Source organism: Acanthopagrus latus, chromosome 11 (genome assembly GCF_904848185.1).
Source record: "Acanthopagrus latus isolate v.2019 chromosome 11, fAcaLat1.1, whole genome shotgun sequence".
Taxonomy (NCBI): Eukaryota; Metazoa; Chordata; class Actinopteri; order Spariformes; family Sparidae; genus Acanthopagrus; species Acanthopagrus latus.
In genome coordinates, this window is record NC_051049.1 from 1,139,613 (window position 1) to 1,162,771 (window position 23,159).

Consider the following 23,159-nt stretch of genomic DNA (forward strand, 5'->3'; position numbering starts at 1 on the left):
CTGAGGATTCATGAGGTGTGTTCATCCTGAGGTCTCACCCTGCTGTGAGTCGTTGGAGGGTTTATTATTAGTGCATATTATTCATGGAGTAAACTAGGAGCTGTCGTTATTCTGAGTCTTCTGTACTTTGTGGCCTTGCGCTGCCTGCAGATTTCCCAGGAGAGCCTGAGGCAAAGCAACGGTGAGAGGAAGTGTGAGCAGCGAGGGAAATGTATGCAAATCCTCGGGCTGTGTGTGTCTCTGCAGCCGCTGCGGTCCACCAAGGACGAACGTGGCTTCCTGTCCTTTCAGCTCTCGACTCTCCTGACCCGTGATAACATGAAGCAGAAGAGATTTGACTCTGGGGGGGCGACTACATCGATAAAGTACAAAAATGAGAACGACTTGGTTTAATTCCACGTTGAATCTACATAAAGCCTCATCGTTGAGTTTAAGCTTTTCCTCAGAGGTGATCTCACCTCCTCCTGAGAGGCTTTTCTTTCCTTTGTTTCACAACTGAAACATCACTGAGTTCAGTAATTATTAGAAGAAACATCACGTTGGCTTTTACCATCAGACTTCTGTTGTTTGGGAATTCACTGCAGACTTTTAAAAGTCCCTCTGGAGACGATGTTTCTCTGAGTTTGATGTGTGTTCGTGTCTAGAGGACAGAACTCGTCTCCTTCCTGAGCAGTATGATGCTGTGTTGCTTCAACCGAGACCAAGACCGGAGCGTGTCGAGAGCCGGACGGGACCAAGACTTGGAAGGGTTGAGGTGGAGACTGTAGGATCCACATTCACATGGAAACACCCACAGAAGAAGAATTCACCTCCACCATAGACAGACAGACAGACAGACAGACAGATAACTTTATTAATCCCAGAGGGGAAATTATGTGATGCTAGCAGCACCTTCAAGTACAAATACAATCAAAATATAAAGGCAAATATAGAAACAATAACTTCTTCTATATCTTAGAGCCTGATTGATGTTCGGTAAGCCAGAAAAGATGTGTGTGTGTGTGTGCGTGTGTGTGCGTGTGTGTGTGTTATTGTCACTGTTGTGTTTGTGACCCTGTCTGTTAGACGTCATTAACATCAGGTCTAATTAAGACGGATCGTCACTCTGAATGTAAAATAATAAGAGTTGTGTGTGTTATGTACTAAATGAGGAAGCCAACGGGCTCCTGTGGATTTATTTCCACATGAGGCGTTTGTTTGATTAAACACACACACAGACACACACACACACACACACACACACACACACACACACACACACACACACACACACACACACACACACACGCCCGTCTTCACCAGCTCTAAACCCGGTCATTTGTGCCTGTCAGTCAGAAGTCACTGGTTTGTATCGGTGTGTGTGTGTGTGTGTGTGTGTGTGTGTGTGTGTGTGTGTGTGTGTGTGTGTGTAAGCTCACCACCTTTTAAATGTCATTTTTGACCTATTGAGCATTCTGATGAGCCGAGCTCAGAGGCTGATGGCTGAGATGTAGATGGAATATTGATTTTGTGTGTGTGTGTGTGTGTGTGTGTGTGTGTGTGTGTGTGTGTGTGTGTGTGTGTGTGTGTGTGTGTGTGTGTGTGTGTGTGTGTGTGTGTGTGTGTGTGTGTGTGAGAGCTGGAGGTTATTGTTAAACATGGCGCTCAGCAGCACTGAGATGATGACAGATTTAACTCTGAATGCCTCGCAGGTTTCTGACTGGATGGAGGAGAGAACACAGTTTGTCTCTCCGTGTCGTCGGGACGAGTGTTAATGTTCCGACCAGAATACATGTGAGCTCAGAACCGCTCTGTGAAACCACAGCCGGGTTAAAGCTGGACGTGTCTTTGTGTTGCCGTCGGTTAGTGTGGGCTGAATTTTCCGTCTCTCTGGTCTGTGTTGATGCTCTGCTTCAGGCTGAGCACAGAAACCTGCCACAGGGTCAGAACTGTCAGAACTATCCGGTGTGACTCGGACCGCAGCTGTTCGTTTGGTACCTTGTTGGCTGTGATGGTAACTGGACTTTCTGCAGCTCTTCTTCCAGTCAGAGCGACACATGACGACACATCGATCTGGATCCAATAGTGAAGTGAAAACATCGATTCATATCGCCGCCATTGTTAAGACACGCCTTTATTTTGAAACACGCCTGTCACCGTTTCTCTGTGAACAGATTGTTTCAGTTTAAATGAACTGTTGATGAAGTCGTGTTTCCACTGACGAGCTGATTCTGTGATTGGTCGACGCTCCGCCTCCCCTCCTGACACACCTGGTGGAGATCTGCTCCTCTTTATGGATTCATCACCGCCAGAGAAACCTTCCACATTATGCGCTGACATTTCATTCATCGTTTCAATAAAATATCGATCAGTGCGGCTTTAACGTGACATTTAGTGAGAAGTTTTCAGGATCTCTCTCTGAATTCGGAACAATGGAGGGAAGTCGAGCCATCGTCATGTAAAAGAGTCTGAAGTCTGTGTTGGACTTTCTGTATCTTCTCCTTTGTTTCTCTCAAATGTCACAATCGAGTAACTTTTCTCTTTCTTCTGCTCAGAAGCAGCTGAACAAAGCCGCCTGTTTGCTGGTTGAGGAGTTGTGAATAAAGCACTAATTCAGGAGCGACAGATAACCTGCTGCGCGGCTGAACGGCGTCTATTGACGGGCTTCTTATTGGTCAATATTGACTCAGCCGTGTGTCGCGACGCGGGCGATCTCACGGGGCAGGAGACGAAACATTAATGAGTCCAATACAGGAGAGAAGAGACGCCGAGCTGTGCTGCCTCCTCTCACACGCCGAGGAAACGGCTTTAATACGTCGCCAGTGTCGACAAACAAAGCCGAACTGTCACGAGTGTCGATGTAAACAGGAGCGAGACGCCGAGCTCTGTCATCGTTTGCATCAGTCTGAGATTATTTGATTTCCCTGAGATAGTTTTGTGTTTCTTCATGGTCATTTTGTGTCACTTAATGGTTGTTTCATGTCACTTTGCAGCCGTTCTTTGTATTGTCATGGTGGTTTGTGTTGCTTTGTGTTCTTCTGGCATCTCGTGTTGTGTCTCTTTCTGGGCTTTTCATATCTTTTTGTGTATTTTCAGTGACATTTTACAGGGTGAGCAGTGAGGCTCCCACACCTGTCCTTCAGAAATCTGACAAATCAACCACTTCTTAAAATTGTGTAGTTTTTTCCCATTGAAAATGGTCTTTTTATTAAATATATCCTCAGCACTCTTCAACACGGGAACGCAGGCAGCTCCTGGATGTCGTGTCATCTTAGATCAGTGTCGTCTTCATCGGTTTGTGACTGAAGAACTTCTTGAAATACGTAGACGACTTCCTTTCTTTGGGTCCAAAGTTCTGTGTCTTCGACTTGTCTTTTAAAAACTAAGACCCAGATATTTTCAACCCATTTGCCTGATTAACTGTTTGCAAACTATCTGTGTTCTGCTTCGACTTCAGCACCAAGGCACCTGGTCCGGGACTGGAAAACCTGCTGTGGTTAAAATACCTGTACTGGTCGCCACGATCACGTGTGGAGATGGTTCAGCGTCCTCAGAGAAATTTTTGTCTCTTTAGCTGTGAAATGTTTCACTTTGTTCTGCAGCTCGGCCTCTGAATGTGTCCATGTGCTGTTGGGTCGCGGCCGGTGGGTTAATCAGAACTTCAGTTGTTGATAACTTTCTTCAGTGACTCTTTTTACAATTAGAAAATGCAGTCGGCACTTTTTTTATTGGCGAGTATGAAACATTTACAATCTGCCGGAGCTTATAAAACATTTACTATATATATAAAATACAGTCATCACACTCAGTTTATAGTGGAGCGAGACATCGTCCCTGAAAAGATCAGAACCACAGAAAGAAGGAAGTAAAGGGATAATGCAGATTATAAATGTGATAATGTGAGTCAGGTCGTTCCTGTCGATCCGTCTCAGCTGACTCTGCTGTCCAGGTGGCAGAACAGGTACATGGTCACGATCATGGCAGCGATCTGAAGAACAACATGTGCAAATGTTCAGACTTCAGAAGAGAACAGTGTTCACATGAAACATGAAACATCATTCAGTCCTCACATGCAGTTTTTCTCTTAAGAATGAAAATATTTAACTTGAGCTCTGGATCTTTATCTCAGGCCTCTCACACGCTGAAGATTCTCATTCATGCTTCCACAACATCGTCCAGCTCTCACGGTGTGTTTAGCTAATTAGACTCATGCTGAGTAAAGCTGCCTTCAAGGGGTTCAAATCCCCTTAAAGGGAAACAGATATTAATAACAGTGACAGTGATTTAAGCTCTTTAAGCTGCTGCTCCTCAGTTTGACGGCATTTTACCTCTAAGACTCCGATTCCTGCTGCGATGCCTCCCACGATGTTGGCGTGCTCCTTGAGGTTCTCCAGGATGTGTTCGAAACAGCCCTGAGGACGAAAGTGTTAAATATAACCGACCAATCAGCACGAGGCACAGCAGGCAACACATGGAAGCGCCGGTGTAGAAACGATTACTGCTGCAAATACTATCAAACTTGATGTTTAACTGTGTAAATCGTGCCAACATCAGGTCCAACAACGGCACAACAGTCGTATTCTTAATGGTGAATGAAGCACTATTGGCTACTAATCAATAAACCATCAGGCAGCCATCTTCCTCTGACATCACGCTGCTGTTACAGGTTGCAAGATGAAACAACATGTGATAGCTGTTGGCTTCCCTCATCACAGACAAATATTTAAACCTGGACAGGAGACACTGTTGATTTATCACAGAATAATTAAAGCTACAACGTGGCTAAATGCTAATGAACTATTGTCTGAGAGACGCTAACTGGATATTATGTTGATTTACACTAAACATGGATAATAATATATTAAGTGGTTAAACGATAACATTCTGCCAGATTTCCCACATTTACGTGACTTCAGCCTGGAAAGCTGCCGTGTCACATCCGCGAGTGTTACGTCAGGGTAAAACAGCCGCCGTGCGATGAAAAGCGCTCGTCTAGACGCCAGCTTTGTTTTCTTCCTGTTCTTGTCTCTTTGGTTGTTTGTGTTTTATCTTCTGTGTCTCACCTTCACACTGCTGCGCTCGGCCTCAGCCGGGCTGCAGGGGGCGCTGTTGGTCCGGCAGCAGCTGGGCGGCAGAACGCCTCCGTTCTCCTTCTCGAACTCAGAGCCCACGAAGTCGGAGTAGTTGGTGAAGCCGCAGCACTTCAGCTGGATGAGGGAGGAAAACACACAGCAGTGTAGTAATGGACAAACATTCTCACACCTCCGCTGTTCCTTTCTGAAGGCTCGGTGAGTTTCTGTTGTCAGTTCATCTGTGGCTGCGTATTGTTGAGATCAGTGTTTACTGGTGAGCACAGAAAGTATTCGGCTGACAGTGAAGTAACCCTGACACGCCTCTGAGCTGCGAGTGTTTCAGGCCTTGAGCCTCACAAACTGCGTCTCACTCGCACAAACAGAACCAGACGTGTGGGGAGATTTTTTACATTCTTCTGTACGACAGCAGCTCTGACACGGCCTGCTGATGTAAACACTGAGATGCTTTACTCTGAGCCAGTCAGATGATAGACGGAGGCTTCCTGACTGAAGCTGCTGTGTTCAGGTGAGCTGAGGTGAGCGAACAGACTCCAGACGGGTCATCTGCTGCCTGTGGAGTCTGTCGAGCCTTTTGTTTCATTTCACTTCAGCAATTTCGTATTTTGTTTCACACGTTCGGCTCGGTGAAGGACGCAGCTGAACAACAGGGTCATCCACTTCAGACTGCTCTGGACTGACTGCACAGGTGTAGGTGTGTCGTCGCTGCTGAGATCTCTTGAATATAGTGGAGCTACATGGCATCAACTCGGCCGCTCATGATAATCCACAGACCTTTTTGATACGCAGTTCATAGGAACTATTTTCTCTCCATGTCACAGTGCAGAGGGCAGCGCGCAGCCACTCGAGGACGAGAGGCTAACAACAAAGCTAAGCTAACGTTACGCCTCAGCAGGGGAGGACGGTGTTAATGTTTACGTACCGCGCTGTCACGAGTCGACGCCTGCTTCTTTCTTTCACACTCAGCAGAAAGAAACGAGTCATGTAAATAACGTGATTCTGAAGCAGGTTTCAAGATTCAGATTTTAATGGAGAGGAAATAATAGACGGATGTGAGCAGGTGGAATATTCCAGATTTCAGTCCAAAATCAGCTGGATGTTGTTTAAATATATTTGAAACACGTCTTTTTTGACGTATACTCAACTGAAAACAGTCCAAAGTGCTCCGTACTAACAGATTCAGTGTTTCACCTCATCGTGTTTGTTCGTGTTAAAGATACTGAACCTCTGTCATGGTGGTGTTCCAGATCTTGGTGACGACCGGATCGCTGCCAAAGTCCTTCTGTAGAGCCGGAGTGGCCCACGCTCTGAGGATCCCCTCAGCCTGAGGAGACACACACACACACGCAGACACACACACACACACACACACACACACACACACACACACACACACTTAATGACTGTTGTTGACATTTTCGATTAACAAGCCTTCAACCATCAGCACTGAAATCAAGTCTTTATCTTCTTAAACATGTGAGGACATAAAGGTGAGAAGTTCTCAAACTTTCCTCACTTTTCCCAAAATGTTTTGAATCTTACAGAAACTTTCTGAAATCTGCTGAGAAACAGAATAAAATGGTGCCGGTGACGTTTCTGGAGCCACAGACAGGTTCAAATTTCTACCTGTCATAAATGTCCTTTTTTTTTTTTTTTTTTTTACTACACGCGTCACAACGAGTTCATGTTCCATGTGTGTGAGCTGTCGGTACTGTCAGGAGGTGGAGGTGGAGGTGGAGGTGCAGGTGCAGGTGCAGGTGGTGGAGAAACTGAAGTATGACATCTTGTACCTCCGACGGGGAGCTTCTGTTTTTTCTCCATAAATTGGAAGGAGGATGGTTCTCGACCCAGAACAGACCCAGTTAAGATCCAGATAAAGGAACAGTTTGGAGAAATGCTTTGTGGATCGGGATGAAGAGGATCAGGTGTTTTTATGTGGCTGGTCTCTTTGTGTACACACAGTCTGGAGCAGATTAAAGGGATTATTGTGTCGTGGTGGAGGGTTAGGGTTAGGGTGCGCTCTGTCAGATCTAGTTAATGTGAAACGACTGAATATTTGTGATGAGACCACACAGTGTTTTAACCTTTGTCAGCACTACAGCACCTGATACTTTTAAAAAGTCCTGATCGGCCAAAAATTCTTCTCAATGTCCATAAATCTTAAAATGTCCCTCAAATTTCCTAACTTTGACAGGAATATCCTGTTTTCCCAAATCGTCCTCTGCTGTTTAAAATGTCCTCAGCGCTGATATAACGCCTGAACATTCACCCCCCTCGACACTGGGCCGGTCTCTTTTATGGTCCAGTATGTAGATGAGAGGCCCGTCATCTGATCCTGATCACTGCACTGTGGAGCTTTTCCCATCACATTCACTCACCACACCATGAAAATAAAACAGTGCAGCTGATAATTCTGCCGGAGTCGCCTTTTCATCAGGCATTAAATAAATCTCCTCTCACACAAAAGCACCGAGGAAATAAACAGCCGCGGAAAAAATGAAAATAAATCAAAAAATTGACTGAGCCATTATTCATCATTCTCCTTCTCCTCTTTGTGGTCGTAAACTGTGTGTGTGTGTGTGTGTGTGTGTGTGTGTGTGTGTGTGTGTGTGTGTGTGTGTGTGTGTGTTGGGGGGGCATTTACATATATATTGATGCTCCTGATGGCTTTGGTCAGGACACATTTTGTTGGGTTTTTTGTGTTTCACCAAAGTGCAGAGAAGGCAGACGGTCTTTTGTTGTGAAGGGATTCCTTCACACACACACGCAGGTTAGCCTCCCTCACGCCCTCCTCCTCCTCCTCCTCCTCCTCCTCCTCCTCCTCCTCCTCCTCCTCTTCCTCCTCCTCCTCCTCCTCTTCCTCCTCCTCCTCCTCCTCCTCCTCCTCTTCCTCCTCCTCCTCCTCCTCCTCCTCTCTCCCTCAGTCTGTTTTTTCGTGTTTGATTAATAATCCCGTCGCGTACAGTCACACAAAGACCCGTTTGATGAGGAGGGAGAGTGTGTGGTTCACTGTATGTGCACGTGGCCCACGTGCAACCGCGTGTCTGTCAGGTTCATCTGTGTGTGTGTGTGTGTGTGTGTGTGTGTGTGTGTGTGTGTGTGGAGGAGAGTACACTGAAGGGGGCAGGCGTGCGAGAGGCCCGAGGGGATGCTGGGATACATGCCACAATTAAAAGTGCCCCCCAAGAAGCTGTGAGAGCGGCTGAGATCAGAGAGGGTTATTACCAGCCGGCTAATTCATCACTGTCACTCGGCCCCGCGCCTCACCACATCCCGCTAAACACACACACACACACACACACACACACACACACACACACACACGCGCACAGGGTGGACAGGCAGGACAAAGCCTGCAGCACCATGAGCCAGGCAGCGGTAACACATCTATCAATACGGCGGCGTGAACACCGTCTACACACATGATAAAAATCTTCAGCCTCGCGTGTTATTGATCTCTTTACAGCGTAATGTTGGTTTTGAAATAATTAATCGATACTGTTTACTGCAGCGACTCGCCGGCTGCTAATTGGTTATTGTTCTGAAGAGGGAAAGCAATAAATGAAAATTACACTCGGCTGAGTGTTGCTTCGTTAGGAGCGGAGCTGATGCTCGGCGGCGTCACGCACGTCCTCATCCAGCCGTTTGTGTGGAGGCAACTTTATTTAAAATAACATTTGACATGAAGATGCAGAAAGAGTGAGAGAAATATTTGGAATAGTTTGACTTTCTCCATCGTCCACTTTTGACAGAATTCAGGTTTGTGTTCTTTGTTAAACATTTGTTGAAAATGACCTGATGATCAATATCTAAGTGACTGTGAAGCAGCTCGGTCACGTTCACATTGTCCAGACTGTTTCATGAGATCAGGATTTCTTTGAGGAGGTGAACGTTCTGTCATCAGTACAGAAATAACAACACCTCAAAGACTCTGAGCAGAGACAAAGAGGTCAACATGGAGTGTTTTGTCTTTCACCCTTTGAGATCACACGATCCTCAACATGCGGCCGAACACAGACGACCAGTCAGTTTCCTCTTAGGAGCTGCTGGCTGCTTCACATCAGAGGTGTAACGATCCTCCATGCTCTATATTAGTTATTATTTATTATATTATCTATATCATCGTTTAAAGTCCCCTTTTATTCAGGAAGTCTGTCCAATAATCAGACTACAGCCCACAAAATAAGAGCTGCGTCTTTCCAACACATGAATGTTACAAAATCAGAGCACTGATCCATCTGCAGTGTCCAACATGTTGACCCAAACAACCAAAACAATGAGCTGAAAGATGCTAAAACGCTCCGTAGCAGCAGACCTCGTGATCTCTCTCTACATAGGTGACGCCTTTGACATGCACGGCCATGTTCCGTTGTAGTTGGTATTGATCGGTGCAGATTTAAAGCGAAGGTAATTGGAGTTCATCTTTAGCTCAGCGTGACACTCAGACTAATCTTTTCTCTTAAATATGAGATATTAAAGCCAACAGCTGATCAGTGTTGGATCACATCTGAGAGCACATTCCTTCAGTGAGGACGCAGGTCGCTGTGATTCATCACATCCATTTTCGTCCACCCGCTGTGAAGTTCACATGAGCCTCGCTAATAAATCTCTACCCGGTCACTTCCGAATCACTCGGGAGGAGGAACAGCCACGACCACTGACGGCCTCTCATAATGCCTCTGGAATTGCTTATTAAATCTCAGTTATTCCGACCACCTGAAGGTTATTGGCTCTTTGGTTAGATGAGCTGCGGGGCCGCTGGCCAAAAGGCAGATTTATGCCTCAGATAAGTAGAACAGAATAGATCAACGCTTTATTTATTGTCTCCTTTCATTGTCGTGCCTCTGTCTCTTACTTATTGACACAGGCAGCTATATATATGCATATTAGATGTATATTGCCCATATTCATTATTCTGATGCCTTTGTGTTTACTGTGTGTTATCAGAAGCAGGAGATGGACAGCTGCTCTCGCACGCTCGTATCCGTGATGGAACCAGCGATGTCCTTTGTGTGTGTAATGAACAGATGATGCTAAAGCTAACAAACAGAGCGTTAAATTGACTCTAAACCAAATCTATGATCTGCTTAAGGAAGACAAATCTATGAGTTATGTCTTGCATTTCATTGAGCTTTAGACAATAGCTCACACACCTCTCTCTCTCTCTCTCTCTCCTCACCTCTCACCAGATGCTGTTTACCTCGCTCGCCCTGGTTAGCTCGGCTTTTTGTAAATGACAGAAGAGATGAGACAGATTTATCTCAACAAAACTGCCTCAGCAGCAGCAGCAGGACACATACACACATTCATAAACACTCACTGAGCTTCTTTGTGTGTCAGAGCAGCCACACCGACACACACAGGACCAGGAAACGTTTGACCCGAGTCCTACAGACCGGACTTTAAGTCAGTCCAGGTGAAAACACAGTTTTTCTTCATGCGCTGGTTTTCAGATTTTCTGAACTCATCTTTTTTCAGACTGGTTGAAAGAAAATGTCCATAATAACCCGCTAGGTCAGATTTCTGTTCTGGACATTGATTCCAATTAGCGCATATTTAATTGGACAGTCTCATTTGTATATTGGATGGATACGTTTATGAATGGATGGATGACGTTCAGTCATTATCTGCTCCAACAGAAGGTCATGTTGAGCCTTGTAGTCGCACTGCAGCGTCCTCCTGAACAACTGGAGCAGCTGGAGACTTCTTGTAAATCACCAAAACAACAGAAAAAGAAATAAAATGTTTCCACTCAGCTCATCTGGTGTCATCCGAGTCTGGAGATCCCAAATTGGTATGAAAAGAACTATTTACACCCTTTTTTATGAGCTCAACGGAGCATCCAGGGTGTAAAAACGTCCTTTTCATATAAACGTGGGATCTCGATGGACTCCGTCGACTTATTGATCACCGCTGACGAGCCGTGAGGAGCCATTTTATTCCTGTTGTTGTTTTGTTGACCTGACTTCTCTTCAGTGTGGAGGAGAGGAGGATGACTGAGTTTACATTTTTGGATGAATTAATTAAAGAGGAATAACTGCAGGGAAATAACTAAATAAACACTTTCATGTGCTCAGTTATGAGATTTTAGGCGACATGACGAAATAAAACTCCAAAATAAACATTTATCCAGCTTCAGATTAGCACATATTTACTTAGACAGCCCAATTTGCATGTTTAAATATAACATTTCTGAAAACCTTGTAACAGAAAAGATGATTGTCTTAATCTCAGTAATCAGCGGGGGAAGTTTCATAGTGATGTCGATCATCATCACTCATTTCACTCCAGTTTGTCTCCAGATGTATTTTTCTAAATGAGTTTTTTAATTGGACTTTAATTGAATTCTCCACCTCAGTTTAACTTACACTCGCATCACATTCTGGATTCACAGAGGAGTTTTGTTCATTTATCATTCACAGCCAGATTTATAGAAACATTTGGTCTTTAAAAGTTGATATTTTGTGTTTGCTGACAGTCATTTTTGAAATTATCCAATGTTTAGAATTCTGGTCTTGAATGTAATTTTATGTAGACACGTCATCTGCATATCGAGACATAACAACTTCAGGAAACGTGTAAAAGAAAACAAATAGTTTGTGTGTAATCGATCAGCTGCTGAGGCTTCATGCTGATGGTGGTCGGCTGAGGTGTCTCCCTACAGCATGAAAGTCTCATTCTCAGCTCGTCGAACACGTCCTCAACACAAATCAGCTACACACATTTCTCTGAGGGAGTTTCTGTGTCTTCAGATGTTTGCAGTGTGCAGCTGCTGCTCGTTCTGGTTTAACAATGACGCCAGCGCAGAAACATTCGCTCTCCTCCGTTCAGCAGCTCCTCCTTGCAGATGGATCTTTGCTGGATCACCTGTCTCGCTCTCCTGGAGACTCTGATACGTCCTCTGATTGGATAAAAAACCCTCCACTCTCTCTGTTCTTTATGAGGATCCCAGACTTCACTAACCTCCTTTTACATAGCTCATTTGAAATCCTTGTAATTATTATATGTGGCACTAAATGGAAATGGAGCGTGTGTGTGTGTGTGTGTGTGTGTGTGTGTGTGTGTGTGTGTGTGTGTGAGGGGGGCACATATGTAAATAGGCTGTTTTGCATATAAAATGCTTTAGCTTCAATATTCCAGAATAATAAATTGCCCAAAGTTAGAGACAGCACACACGGCCGCGGGCCATCCTGGAGTCATTAAGTAGCCGAATGTAGTGAGGCGGGCATAAAGCCAGTAATTCAATGATGGCCGCGGCTATAATGGAGAATTTACATGGAGATAAAATCCAGAGAGTGGGACGAGGAGGTGAGAGGGTGACGGAGGAACACAGGGAGGAGCATTAAGAGACAAAGGGATGGAGAGGAGGAGGCGAAGTGATGTGAGGAACTTACGAATGAAGAGTAGGCCAGAGCCACGACTGCAGCTGCCACCTCAGCGATGAAGATGATGAGGATGACGGAGAAGAACTGCAGGCAGGAAAGAAGAGACGACGTTTAGTGTTTTTAATCATCATAGCATAATAAAAAGAATCTATTGTCAAGCAGTTTTATAAAACAAGAATAACAAGTCTGATTACTTGATGAACAAATCTACAATTATGTTGATAATTGCATCTGTGGGAGAGCAGTTCTTCAGTTAGTGGAGACAATAATCAGCAAAATGACTGATTGAAAAAATAAGGTCACGCTTTATATTAAAGCAGCACCGCCCCAGGAAATTAAAACAGGGAACTTCAAAATAAAAGAGGAAATAACTGAACCACCGCTAAAATCATGACAAGGAGACAAGTTTGCCTTTCTGTTTGATTTCTTTAGATAACCTTTTAAACTGGTTCAGACAAACATCAGACTCAGTAAACATACATGTAATCACCGACGCGGATCCAGGCTGCTGTTTAACACACGTTATTGTTGGTTACAATCACAGACTGTCGATAACGCTTGGCTGATTACACAGAGGGACAATAAGGAGACACGGAGCCGGAATGATCCGTTCCATCAGCTCATCCGTTCTGTTGATTCGGTCCATTACAGCTGTTCCTCACACGTCCTGCACCGTCATCATTCAACTCGATGGGAGATGTGGACGTGATGGAGGCTCTGTGGGGGGAAACGAGCCTCCTGTGCTCCTCATTAGACTCACTGCAGCGGACTAAGAGGTAGTTAGCCCCGTCGTTAATGGGCATGATAATGTACACTGTAGCGCTCGGTGGGTTGGTGGCGTTGCTGATGTGAATGAGGCAGGAGGTGCAGATGTGGATATTAGCCGGTGCTGATGATGGGAGAGATCCTGAATGTGGAGCAACGGACGTTAAAGCGCCTCATGAGGCCAGACAGGATCGTTTGTGTTCTACATTCAGTGGTTGAACTCGTCTTAAGGTGCAGTGAGACAGTTTACATGAGCAGGTGAACGAAACGTCTCACTCATGGATGGTTTTCTTATTACGTTTTATCGTCTTGAGTCTTTCTGGACGACATCATGAGAATTCACCTGCTTTAAGACACACGGAGCCCAATCACCCATTTAAACATCCAGAGTGACATCATCATCATCCCGGAGGAGTCATGCATGCATCACCAGATGAATGTTAATGGAGTATTTGCTCTCCTTGTAGCTCTTGTTTGGTCCCCACCACCTCCTGAGGGAAATATGTGACTCTTTAGCTGCTATATGTTTCTCTTTCTACACCAGCTGCTGTTGACTGCTAGTGACGGGCAGGTAGTGAACGGCAGGTTTATCACTGAGACTCACTGAAACTATATCAGACAGGAAACGAGCAGAAACAGAAAAACACAAGGAGCTAAAAAAGGCTAAATCCATAGAGCTGCAGTGCCGGGAATAATTCTCAGTCAAATCTCAATGAAATGTTTCTGCAAACCACCGATTTGTTCATATTCACTTGTCATATGTACCTTATAGACATGTCTACAAAAACATGTCATATCACCATCACCATCCGTAAACAGTGGACCCTGTCTGACTCTCACTCATGGACTACAACAACAAATAGTGGAGGGAGACAAAGACGTGGTGAGTTAAATTTTTTTGCTGTAACGTCATTCAGCTACGGGAGCTGCCTGGATCTCACTGCCGGGGACAGACACTGTTTTTCAGCCAGAAATGTGACGAAGACTGAGTCTGACAGACAGGAGGACAGACAGGATGACAGACAGGAGGACGGACAGGAGGACAGACAGGAGGGTAGACAGGATGACAAACAGGAGGACAGACAGGATGACAGACAGGAGGGTAGACAGGAGGATAGACAGGAGGACAGACAGGAGGACAGACAGGAGGCTTTTCCACGTATAACTGCGGCATTTTCTTCCTTTTCCATTTTCTTCATATCAGTTGCCAGAGACGGCACCAGTTACCACATCACTGTTGTTTGGTTGTGTAATGTTGCTTCGTCGGATATTTCTCTTTTATTTGCTGAGTGGAGGATCTGTTTGGTTATCAGACTGTTAACGCCGTCAGACCGACACACTTCTGTCCCACGCAGACAGCATTCCCATTCACACAGACGCTGTCTGGTGATTTCCGTGTGTGAATGTGGCTTTTGTTTTCTAACTAAACCAGGTTTGTGAGGAGGCAGATATCTTCCCTGCTGTCGTGGACACATTGGTGAAGTCAACCACGACGACAGCATCAACATCTGTCTGCATTAATGTGTAAACCCAGGTGTTTCTTACACCTACCGTGAGCAGCAGACACTTGCTCTCCTTGTGGGCCCCGCAGCAGCCGAGGAGCCCCAGCAGCACCAGCACGGCCCCGACGGCGATGCAGAAAAAGCCCACGTTGACGAACTGCGTGGCTTGGTTGGAGAACGGCCCCAGCAGATTGAGAAAGGAGCCCCCGTCAACGCTCACCCAGATCCCCATGGCCAGCAGGGTCAGGCCTCCCAGCTGCAGGACGATCCAATAAAACAGAATCAACATAATTTCTATGCATGTCGGCGGCACACAAATCCCCGTCATATATGAAAGTGGAACATCGGCAGTCAGCTCTCCAGAGGATGTAATCCACACTTAACAATGGCGGGTAAAACGTCAATCATTTGTTTGACTGGCAGTCACTCAGATGGGGTCAACTGCTCTTCAGGTGGTAATAGGTTCTGGAAATGAGAGGCCATCTTACATCACTAACCCTCTCTTACTATTACCTCTTTGTGACACCATGACACTTCAATATCACTGCCTCCGTTCAGAGAGCAGGATGCCTTTTGTGAGAAGGAGAGAGGTGCTGCCCCGGGCTTCCCATTATATATCGAGGCCAAGAAACAACACGGCCTCGTTTTACCTTTCTGAATGAAATGACTGCCCTTCCCCACGACTACCTTTACCTCCCCGCTCATCTGAGGCTGGTATAATGTGCAGAAATCCATTAAGCGATCATCTTGTGTCAGTGGATAACACCAGCCGTGGGCTGAACAGACGCAGGTTGTGGGATAATAGCATGAAGCGTTGAGAGGGAAGACGTTCACTGTCCTCTGAAAACAGAAGAATATTTCTTCTTCCAGCTCTGCAACTAAACTCTGTAAGTTTAAATAAGTGACAACAAGGACAAGGAGGAGGAGAGGAGGACTTTATATCCTCAGGAGGAGGAGAGGAGGACTTTATATCCTCAGGAGGAGGAGAGGAGGACTTTATATCATCAGGAGGAGGAGAGGAGGACTTTATATCATCAGGAGGAGGAGAGGAGGACTTTATATCATCAGGAGGAGGAGAGGATGACTAGATTTACATTCTTGGGTGAAATGTCCCTTTAAGTTGTGTTGATTATGATGTGGGGACCTTTTTACTTCACTTCCCTAAATGTATCAAGAACACAGGTCAGGATTGGGACACACAAGTCTTACGATGTGATGAAATGAGGACTTGCGCCATTTTTAAAAAGGAGAAATAACGATGAGTCTAAAAATAAGACATGTCCTCAGGTGCCTTCATAGAAATCTACTGATTGAATCCTGTTAAACCTGCTCAAAGAAAACAAAACCAGAAGTGTGTCACATGTTTCACGTTACGTTCTGGAAATCACCTGATCCCTCCGTCATTATCTCTCCTCTCCCTCCGCCTTCCTCTCCCTCCTCATCCCTCCACCTCCGACCTTCCCTCCTTCTTCTTTTCCACCCTTTTATCCTCCGTCCCCTCTGTATTCCACCTGCACTCACACTGAGTGATTTCTTCTTTCCGCCTCCTCTGCAGAAACCATGTTTGAAACCTGATATTGTCTGTCAGGCTCCATCAGACTCGCGGCAGTCAGGGGCCCCTCGGCTCCCCATCAGGCCCCGACACTCCACATCTCCTGTCAGACTCTGACGTCTCCCACGTGGGAATCATCTCCCCCCTCTTCTCTTTGTCTCTACCTTTCTCTACCTCGTCCTATCTATTTTTTACTCTCCTTCATTCCTCCTGCCTCTCTCCAGCTTTCACTGTCCTCGTCTCCTGAACCTGTTCGGTGTCATCATCGCACCGTTAGCTAAATGTGATACGACAAGCATATTCCCCCTCTAACTCCATGTGTGCCACCATCATCCCTCACCAGGTGTAATTATAGCTGGCATGCTGTCTTTTTTTTAAGATGGTTAATCCATTTAACAGAGTGCCATATGCAAGTGGATGTGGGTTGAACATCCACACAGCAGAAGGACTAAAAGTAAATCAGGTTTTTCAGAGAGAATGTGGGAAACAAGAAGCCGGTCCCGTCTATGGAGATGGGAAATATAACCCATCAGAGTCGGAGGAGAGGGGATGAAAAACAGGCTGCAGGAAAGGAGGCCACGGCCTCCAGAGAGGGGGAGGTGAACGGAGGGACGAGATAGAAAGATACAGGGGGAGCAGAAGGGAGAGCGGGTCCGTCCCACACCAATTGAAATGGAATTGGTTCTCTTTGAAAGGGCTGGAATGAGAAAGATGTCAGTTGACTCTAAAACCCATCTTCTTGGGTCATATTACCGAGAGCGGACAATCTGATTAAGTCTCGACACTGGGCCGGCGGGTCTGCACGCGTCCAGACGCTTTCAGTGTCCAAAGCATTCAGATCGCATCCGAAAAGATCCAGCCAACCAAAAACCTGACAGCAGAACAGACGCAACTAAAACAAGGGAGGCTGTTTACTTACAAGAAACTTATTTAGAAGAAATACTTAGAAAAGAAATACGTTTTAATGGGATTTAGAAACAAGTTACTGTTCAACTTGTGCTTATGTTGATTTCCACTCGACTTGTCATTCATAAAACTGTCCTCAGATTTATACTTGAACTTAAATAATTTCCAACATTGTGCTCCAGGAGTCACGTTTGTATGTTAGCAGCCTGCGATCTGTAAATCTCAAGTCAACTCAGATCGACGGCCGCTGACTTGTGATTTTATCTGTTTAGAGGACGAGGCCGAAGCCAACACGTATTCTTCTGTGGACACATTAGTGGGTCAACAAACAAAGCCGGACACATGAAGCTCTACAAAACGCACCACAGGATCGGTATACGTTTCTTTTTGTCTCCTTTAGTTCATTTTCTCTTTTAATGAAGTAAATGAATCTTATTTCTAGTTAAAGCGTTCGTGTCTGTCTCTCCATCCTCGAGCTGAGTTGTGTCTGAGTGAAACTCTGTCATGTGTAAATTCTCTGGTCTGGTGGTGAACTGTGGTTGGAGGTGAAGCTCCTGTAGACACGACGGGGTTAAAGGAAAATAAGCTGTCGTCGACATGAAAACACTCAGATCTGTTACTGTTGGCGTGTTTGGGTTGAAGGTGAGCGGAATCAGAAGTAAGAATATGATGTTTCCTCCATCACAGCATCACGGTGACTTTGTTGTTCCTCTGATGAAGAGGAGACGACAAAGTTTGGACAGCGAACTTGAAATGCAGCCACGAGGCGTTTGCATTAACAGCGTCGCCTTTACGAGCAGCGGAGAGTCATTTCATCATTCTGCTCTGCTGGCTAACATTTCAAAACGGAGGGACATCATAATCAGTGTGCCGCTGTGACTTTTAGAGCTGCCGCGTCAGATTTATCAAGCGGTGGCGCTCGGGCAGAAATGGGAAACGTGGGGAAAATGATGACTTGTGCTGGGAGCCTCAGCTGTGACAGCGGGAGTCCAGGTGGGCCCGACTCGGCAGGCGAATTCAGCTTACCCATGCCAAAGTTTCTCTCCATTTCACAAACCACATTAGTTATCAACATTAAGCCGAAGATGTAGGAGGCAAAATTAGAGCCTTTGAAGTTAATGAGATGAAAATTGCCACGGTGGGGAGAACGTGGAGGAGAGAGGAGTGTCATTTAGGACTTCCAGCTCACTGATCTGAAATGTTTATGTAACGTCTCTGTTTGCATCGAAGGACGGCGTGAAATGATTTCCTGCGTCGTGTCGGAGCTGTTGTTTGTACTTTTCATGCAACGACTTCACACGATCAATAAAATGTCCCCCTCCTCTTCCTCCTCCTCCTCCACACACACACACACACACACACACACACACACACACACACACACACACACACACACACACACACACACAAGCATCCAATCAAAGAGGAGACATACTCACAAAGATAAGCAAGTTGAACAAGACCATCATCAATTTGACGAATGTGAAGCAGCCCATTTTAATCTGTAATAAAAGGAGAAGATAAATTATAGCATTTCGTCTTTCATCAGCCAACACACACACACACACACACACACACACACACACACACACACACACACACACGCCGTACTATTACATCCAGCTCACATCCCAGAAAAATTACTGTGAAAATTACATCGCTGACAATGCGTCTTAATGATAACGCACAGCTGTGAGAAACAGTGGAGATATGTGTTAATGGGAGATCTATACGAGCAGGAAAGCCACATTATGAAGGAGTGTTTGTGTGTTGCAGAGACATTAAAGGCACAGAGAATACAAATCTTACCCTTTAGTCTGATAATATTTCTTTATATCCAAAGCAGAGCAGGTTTAAACCAGTTCAGAAGCTCCTGTCCTGGGTTCTGGAGCGTCAGACTGATCTTATAGAAACGTCAGAACATTGAAAAAGTCTGTTCCTGTGGCTCAGGTGTGTCAGGTGTGAGTGCAGAGATGACTCCGTCTGGATATATCTGTGGTGATTCTGTTGAAGCCGGCTGGCGGAGATCAGAAATCCGATGAGTGCTTTTTCCTCGGGCTTTCTGAGTTGGGGGGGCGTGAGCCGAGGACTGGGTGTGGTCCCGGAGGACACAGGTGGATGTTGTTCAGGTGGAGAGAGGCTCGAGTGGCTGCTCTGACCCCTGCAGGTACACGGTGACACACATTCACAGCACAGGGTTGCCTCTTCTGGGATTTGAGGTGTGGAAAGGCGGATGTCTTCTGTGTCTGTAGAGACAAAAATAATCCTCCAAACTTGAGACAGGAGAGTCGCATGAAGAGCGAGAGGTGATGTGATATGTTGCACAATATCGCTAGAAGATGCAGTCATAGGATGATCCTGTCAGCTTTGTCACGTCTGCAGTGAAGCTGTTCACTTTGTCGAACACTCTGCTTTTGTTCCTTTTCATACTGATTTAACGTCACCTCCTGATATGTGTAAACTTACGTGGCAATAAAAGCGATTCTGATTCTGAAACAACGCAAAACTCACGCTGTCTTCCTGGTGCGACAGTCGCGTGGCCTGAGGCGACCGCGTAAACGCCTTCCAACAACACGTGAAACTCTTAAAGTAAAAGTTTAGTTTTGTGTTGTGGCGTCCTCCGATCCAGCAGCATCCGCGGACATCAGCCATCTGCTTCAAAGAGACAGACGAGCAACAAAAAAAGCTAAAATGAAGTTATATTTTTCCCCCCAATCGTTCAGCACTACTCGCTTGTATTTATCTTAGAAAATCAGCATTTTAGACTCTCATTGTTCCTTTGAACGTCTCTTAAAGTTCTATAGAAGCTGCATGACGTCAACACATTAAAAGTAGGCGTTTGATTTATTTTGCCAGTAGATGAATTTGCCTCCGCTGCAAACATCACCATGAAACCACGAGGGCCTGACAGACGTCACTTCAGATGTAGCAAATGCACAATATGTCATTTCTGCCACTGGGGGTCTCCCAATCAAATAAAAGCTGTAAGTAGCACGCGGTCATCTGATGTTTAGTCACGTTGGTCGACTTCATTCCTGACGTTTTCCTGAGAGCGACAGACAAATTAAACTGGTGTTGATTTACGTATTTTCTCCAGATTTAGAACATTGTTGAAAACTTTTGTCAGTTCACCACTCAAACAAAACATTTAACTGGAGTCACGTCACCTGAAGACATTTTACAGTCACTGCAGAGGAGATTAAAGTCTAGTATTTATTCTCTTTAAGCTCCAGTTTGGTCTCCACCAAACTAAAACAAAATATCAGACACTTTAGCTTCTAGCTGTTCCACCGTCCTCACCAGCTGACTGCACAGAGATTACGCTGCCAAAACAACAGGCTGAAAGAGGCTAAAAAGCTACGTAGAGCTGCAGAGTTTGGATTTATTATCCGTGGGTTTGTTGTTGTTCCCTTTTCTTGATTCACTGATATTTAAAACATAATGATAAGTGCAGTTCAGGAGGATAAAACATGCCGGTCAACAGATGATATTTCAGTAAATCAGTCCCTTGTAAGATCAGCAGAGGAGGAGGAACCACTGTGGACTGCTGCTGTCTGTGGTCGACTCTATTGTTCGTGCCTCCGTCCTTTGTTCCTGTGGCTGCTGAGCCCTGCAGTGTCCTCCGCCGGCCACCAGAGGGGAGTAGTGAACTGCAGAGCTGCTCTCCTCGTTGTTGTCCTGCAGCTTCAACTGGTGATGGTGTTTCTGAGAGTGGAGGAATGTTTCTCTTTGTCCTGCAGCGACAAAGACAAGAAGGAAAAAACTAGAACAAAATGTTGTTGTAGATGTTTTTTAGTCATCATCGTCTCACGATGCCGTTAATTTAGCGGTCACATTTTAAAGACATCTTGTAGGTTGACAAAATGAAATAAATCTGAAGCTAGAACTAAATATTTAATGACAGATGTTGTTGTTGTGGTGGTGCTGACAGTTTTTCTGCATCCTTACTTCAGAGTTTTATGGCTGATCGCAGCAGCGGGTGCTCGCAGTGTCTTCCTTTGTCTCATCACTTGTTTCCTCCCGAGGTCTCTTTGAGTCGGAGTCCATTTACACTGAGCTGCAGGCGAGGGGGAAAAAACCTCTGTGAGAAATGGCAGGAGCTCTCCGCCCAATGCCACCTTGTTGGAGAGTTGAGCCCTTATCAGCTGAAGTCTTTCTCAGTAATATCACTTTAATGGCCTTATTGTGAGTTATGACAATCTCACCCACACCGTCATTAACCTGCCGGTCCTTAATCTCCGTGAGAGGAGCACCTGTCAGGCTTCGTTAGCCATTAAACCGTTAATAATCTCTGCCAGCGCGCACGCACGCACACACACCGTTCGCCGCGGTGCGTGGAAAAAGAAATGATTAGACGGGTGCTTTTTCATCACCTCTGATGAAAGCAGTGACGGGCTGTGGAGATCCTGGGTGAGATGGAGAAGGTAAAAAACAAGGGTCCCTTAATGAGGTCTGTTAGATTGAGTATTATCAGTGGCCCCCCAGGGCAGCTGCCTCAGTTATACATCTACTGCTGCCGCGCCGCTGCCATTACATGTATACTGTGTAAGTCCCATGTGAGCACTGATTCATTCTTTAACTTGATTTTAAGGTTGATATAATATCATCCAGAATGTCCTCAGCAGCTTTAATGGTCCTAATGCTCATTAAAAGCTTTAGTCCTCGGTAGAGTTGGTGTGACTCATGGTAATCAGCCCGGAAATGAGGAATCGTTTTCCTTCATCACTCAGCAGCTTTAATCTGTCGCTGACACGTGGAAATCTCTGTAACTCCACAGACGCTGCTCCAGTTGTTTGGAAACCTCCTGATTCTGTGTGTTCAGTCAATATCAGAGGGGAACGTTTTCAAAGTCCAAATGATCCCCTCAAATGACTTCAATCTACAATCAATATATTTCCTTCAATAACATCCTTCTGCATTAGTGTCTTTGAATCATTAATTGTCTTTATCAGAGCTGACAGTGAGGCCCGGACACAGAGGAGGTCCGGTCCCCAGGTGCACCTGATTTGGGATCGTTGTGGTTCTTGGTTGGCACAGACGTCCAGTGGTGAGAACAGAAAATCAGTGTTTGATTGAGCTGCTGACATCTGACACCATCGACATGCAGCCCATCACGACGGGTCACACAGGGTCACATCAGGAGGTCGCGGGTGTAATCAGCACCCTGACTCTGACCCTGTGGTGACGGAGGAGCCGCGGTTTGCTTACGATTTTTCACTCCAAGTGATTTCATTATTTTTAATGTTATTACTCAACCGTCATGATGATCTTCCTCTAATCTTAACCAACACGTCCTCGTAGCTGAACGACTCAAGGTTTAGGTTTGGGTTGATGAGGTTCAGCTACGTGATGTAACCGTACTGACTTTTAACCTGGTCTGATTCTGATTCAGGTCTGATTCAGGCCACATCAGGGATGGCAGCAGGTTTGTGCAGCCAGAAGGTGATAGAAGTAGAAAAGCAGTTGGCCATTAAACGTCAGAAGTGAAGCTGCTGTCAGTGCTAAGATGTTTGCTGGTCCAAAGTCCAGACGAGCAGCGCCAGGCTCTGAAGACAGTGTACGTAGTGGCCACAGCACTTGACTCGATCGTCTGTCAGAGTTTGAGGCATTCGTTCCAATAAAACCTGAAAAGTCTCGAGGAGCTGTTCAGATACATATCAGACGTCTGGCGCTCTGTGACGCCCACAGATCAAAATATCTTTCATACCGCGGGAAGAATCTTTTTATTTTACTTCAAGCACCACTGAGCAGTTTTCCTGGACGGCGCTCCGCCTCCCACCCTGTGGGCTGGTCTGAGGAGGGAGGACCATCACAGTGCCTGGTTTGGTCTGAATAAGGCCGATATGGGAAATAATGGGAATAAAACAACAAGACTGAGTGAAGAAGCATGATATAAAATCACACAGTCTTATTAATTTTTTAAGTGTTTTTGACTGGAAACTCATTATTAGTCAGTTACGACTTGTATGAGAACGACTGA

General features: G+C 45.5%; 1 protein-coding gene across 1 annotated transcript; it reads right to left on the bottom strand.

The window, feature by feature from the left end:
• Positions 1 to 3,706: 3,706 nt before the first annotated feature.
• Positions 3,707 to 19,405, bottom strand: LOC119028838 (tetraspanin-1). Its single transcript, XM_037115205.1, has 8 exons — positions 18,989 to 19,405; positions 18,619 to 18,681; positions 14,771 to 14,977; positions 12,464 to 12,538; positions 6,295 to 6,393; positions 5,043 to 5,186; positions 4,308 to 4,391; positions 3,707 to 3,967 (listed from the first exon to the last, which is right to left on the bottom strand). The coding sequence occupies exons 2-8, from the start codon at positions 18,673 to 18,675 to the stop codon at positions 3,908 to 3,910; spliced, it is 726 nt and encodes a 241-aa protein (XP_036971100.1). The 5' UTR covers positions 18,676 to 18,681; positions 18,989 to 19,405; the 3' UTR covers positions 3,707 to 3,907.
• Between the last annotated feature and the right edge of the window lie 3,754 nt (positions 19,406 to 23,159).

Excerpts from the sequence above, each read along its gene's own strand:
- LOC119028838 (XM_037115205.1), bottom strand. The coding sequence starts at position 18,675 with ATGGGCTGCTTCACATTCGTCAAATTGATGATGGTCTTGTTCAACTTG. Across the intron at positions 6,394-12,463 it reads CTCTGGCCTACTCTTCATTC|GCTGAGGGGATCCTCAGAGC; the intron begins GTAAGTTCCTCA and ends GTGTCTCCTCAG. Across the intron at positions 3,968-4,307 it reads CAGGAATCGGAGTCTTAGAG|ATCGCTGCCATGATCGTGAC; the intron begins GTAAAATGCCGT and ends GTTGTTCTTCAG.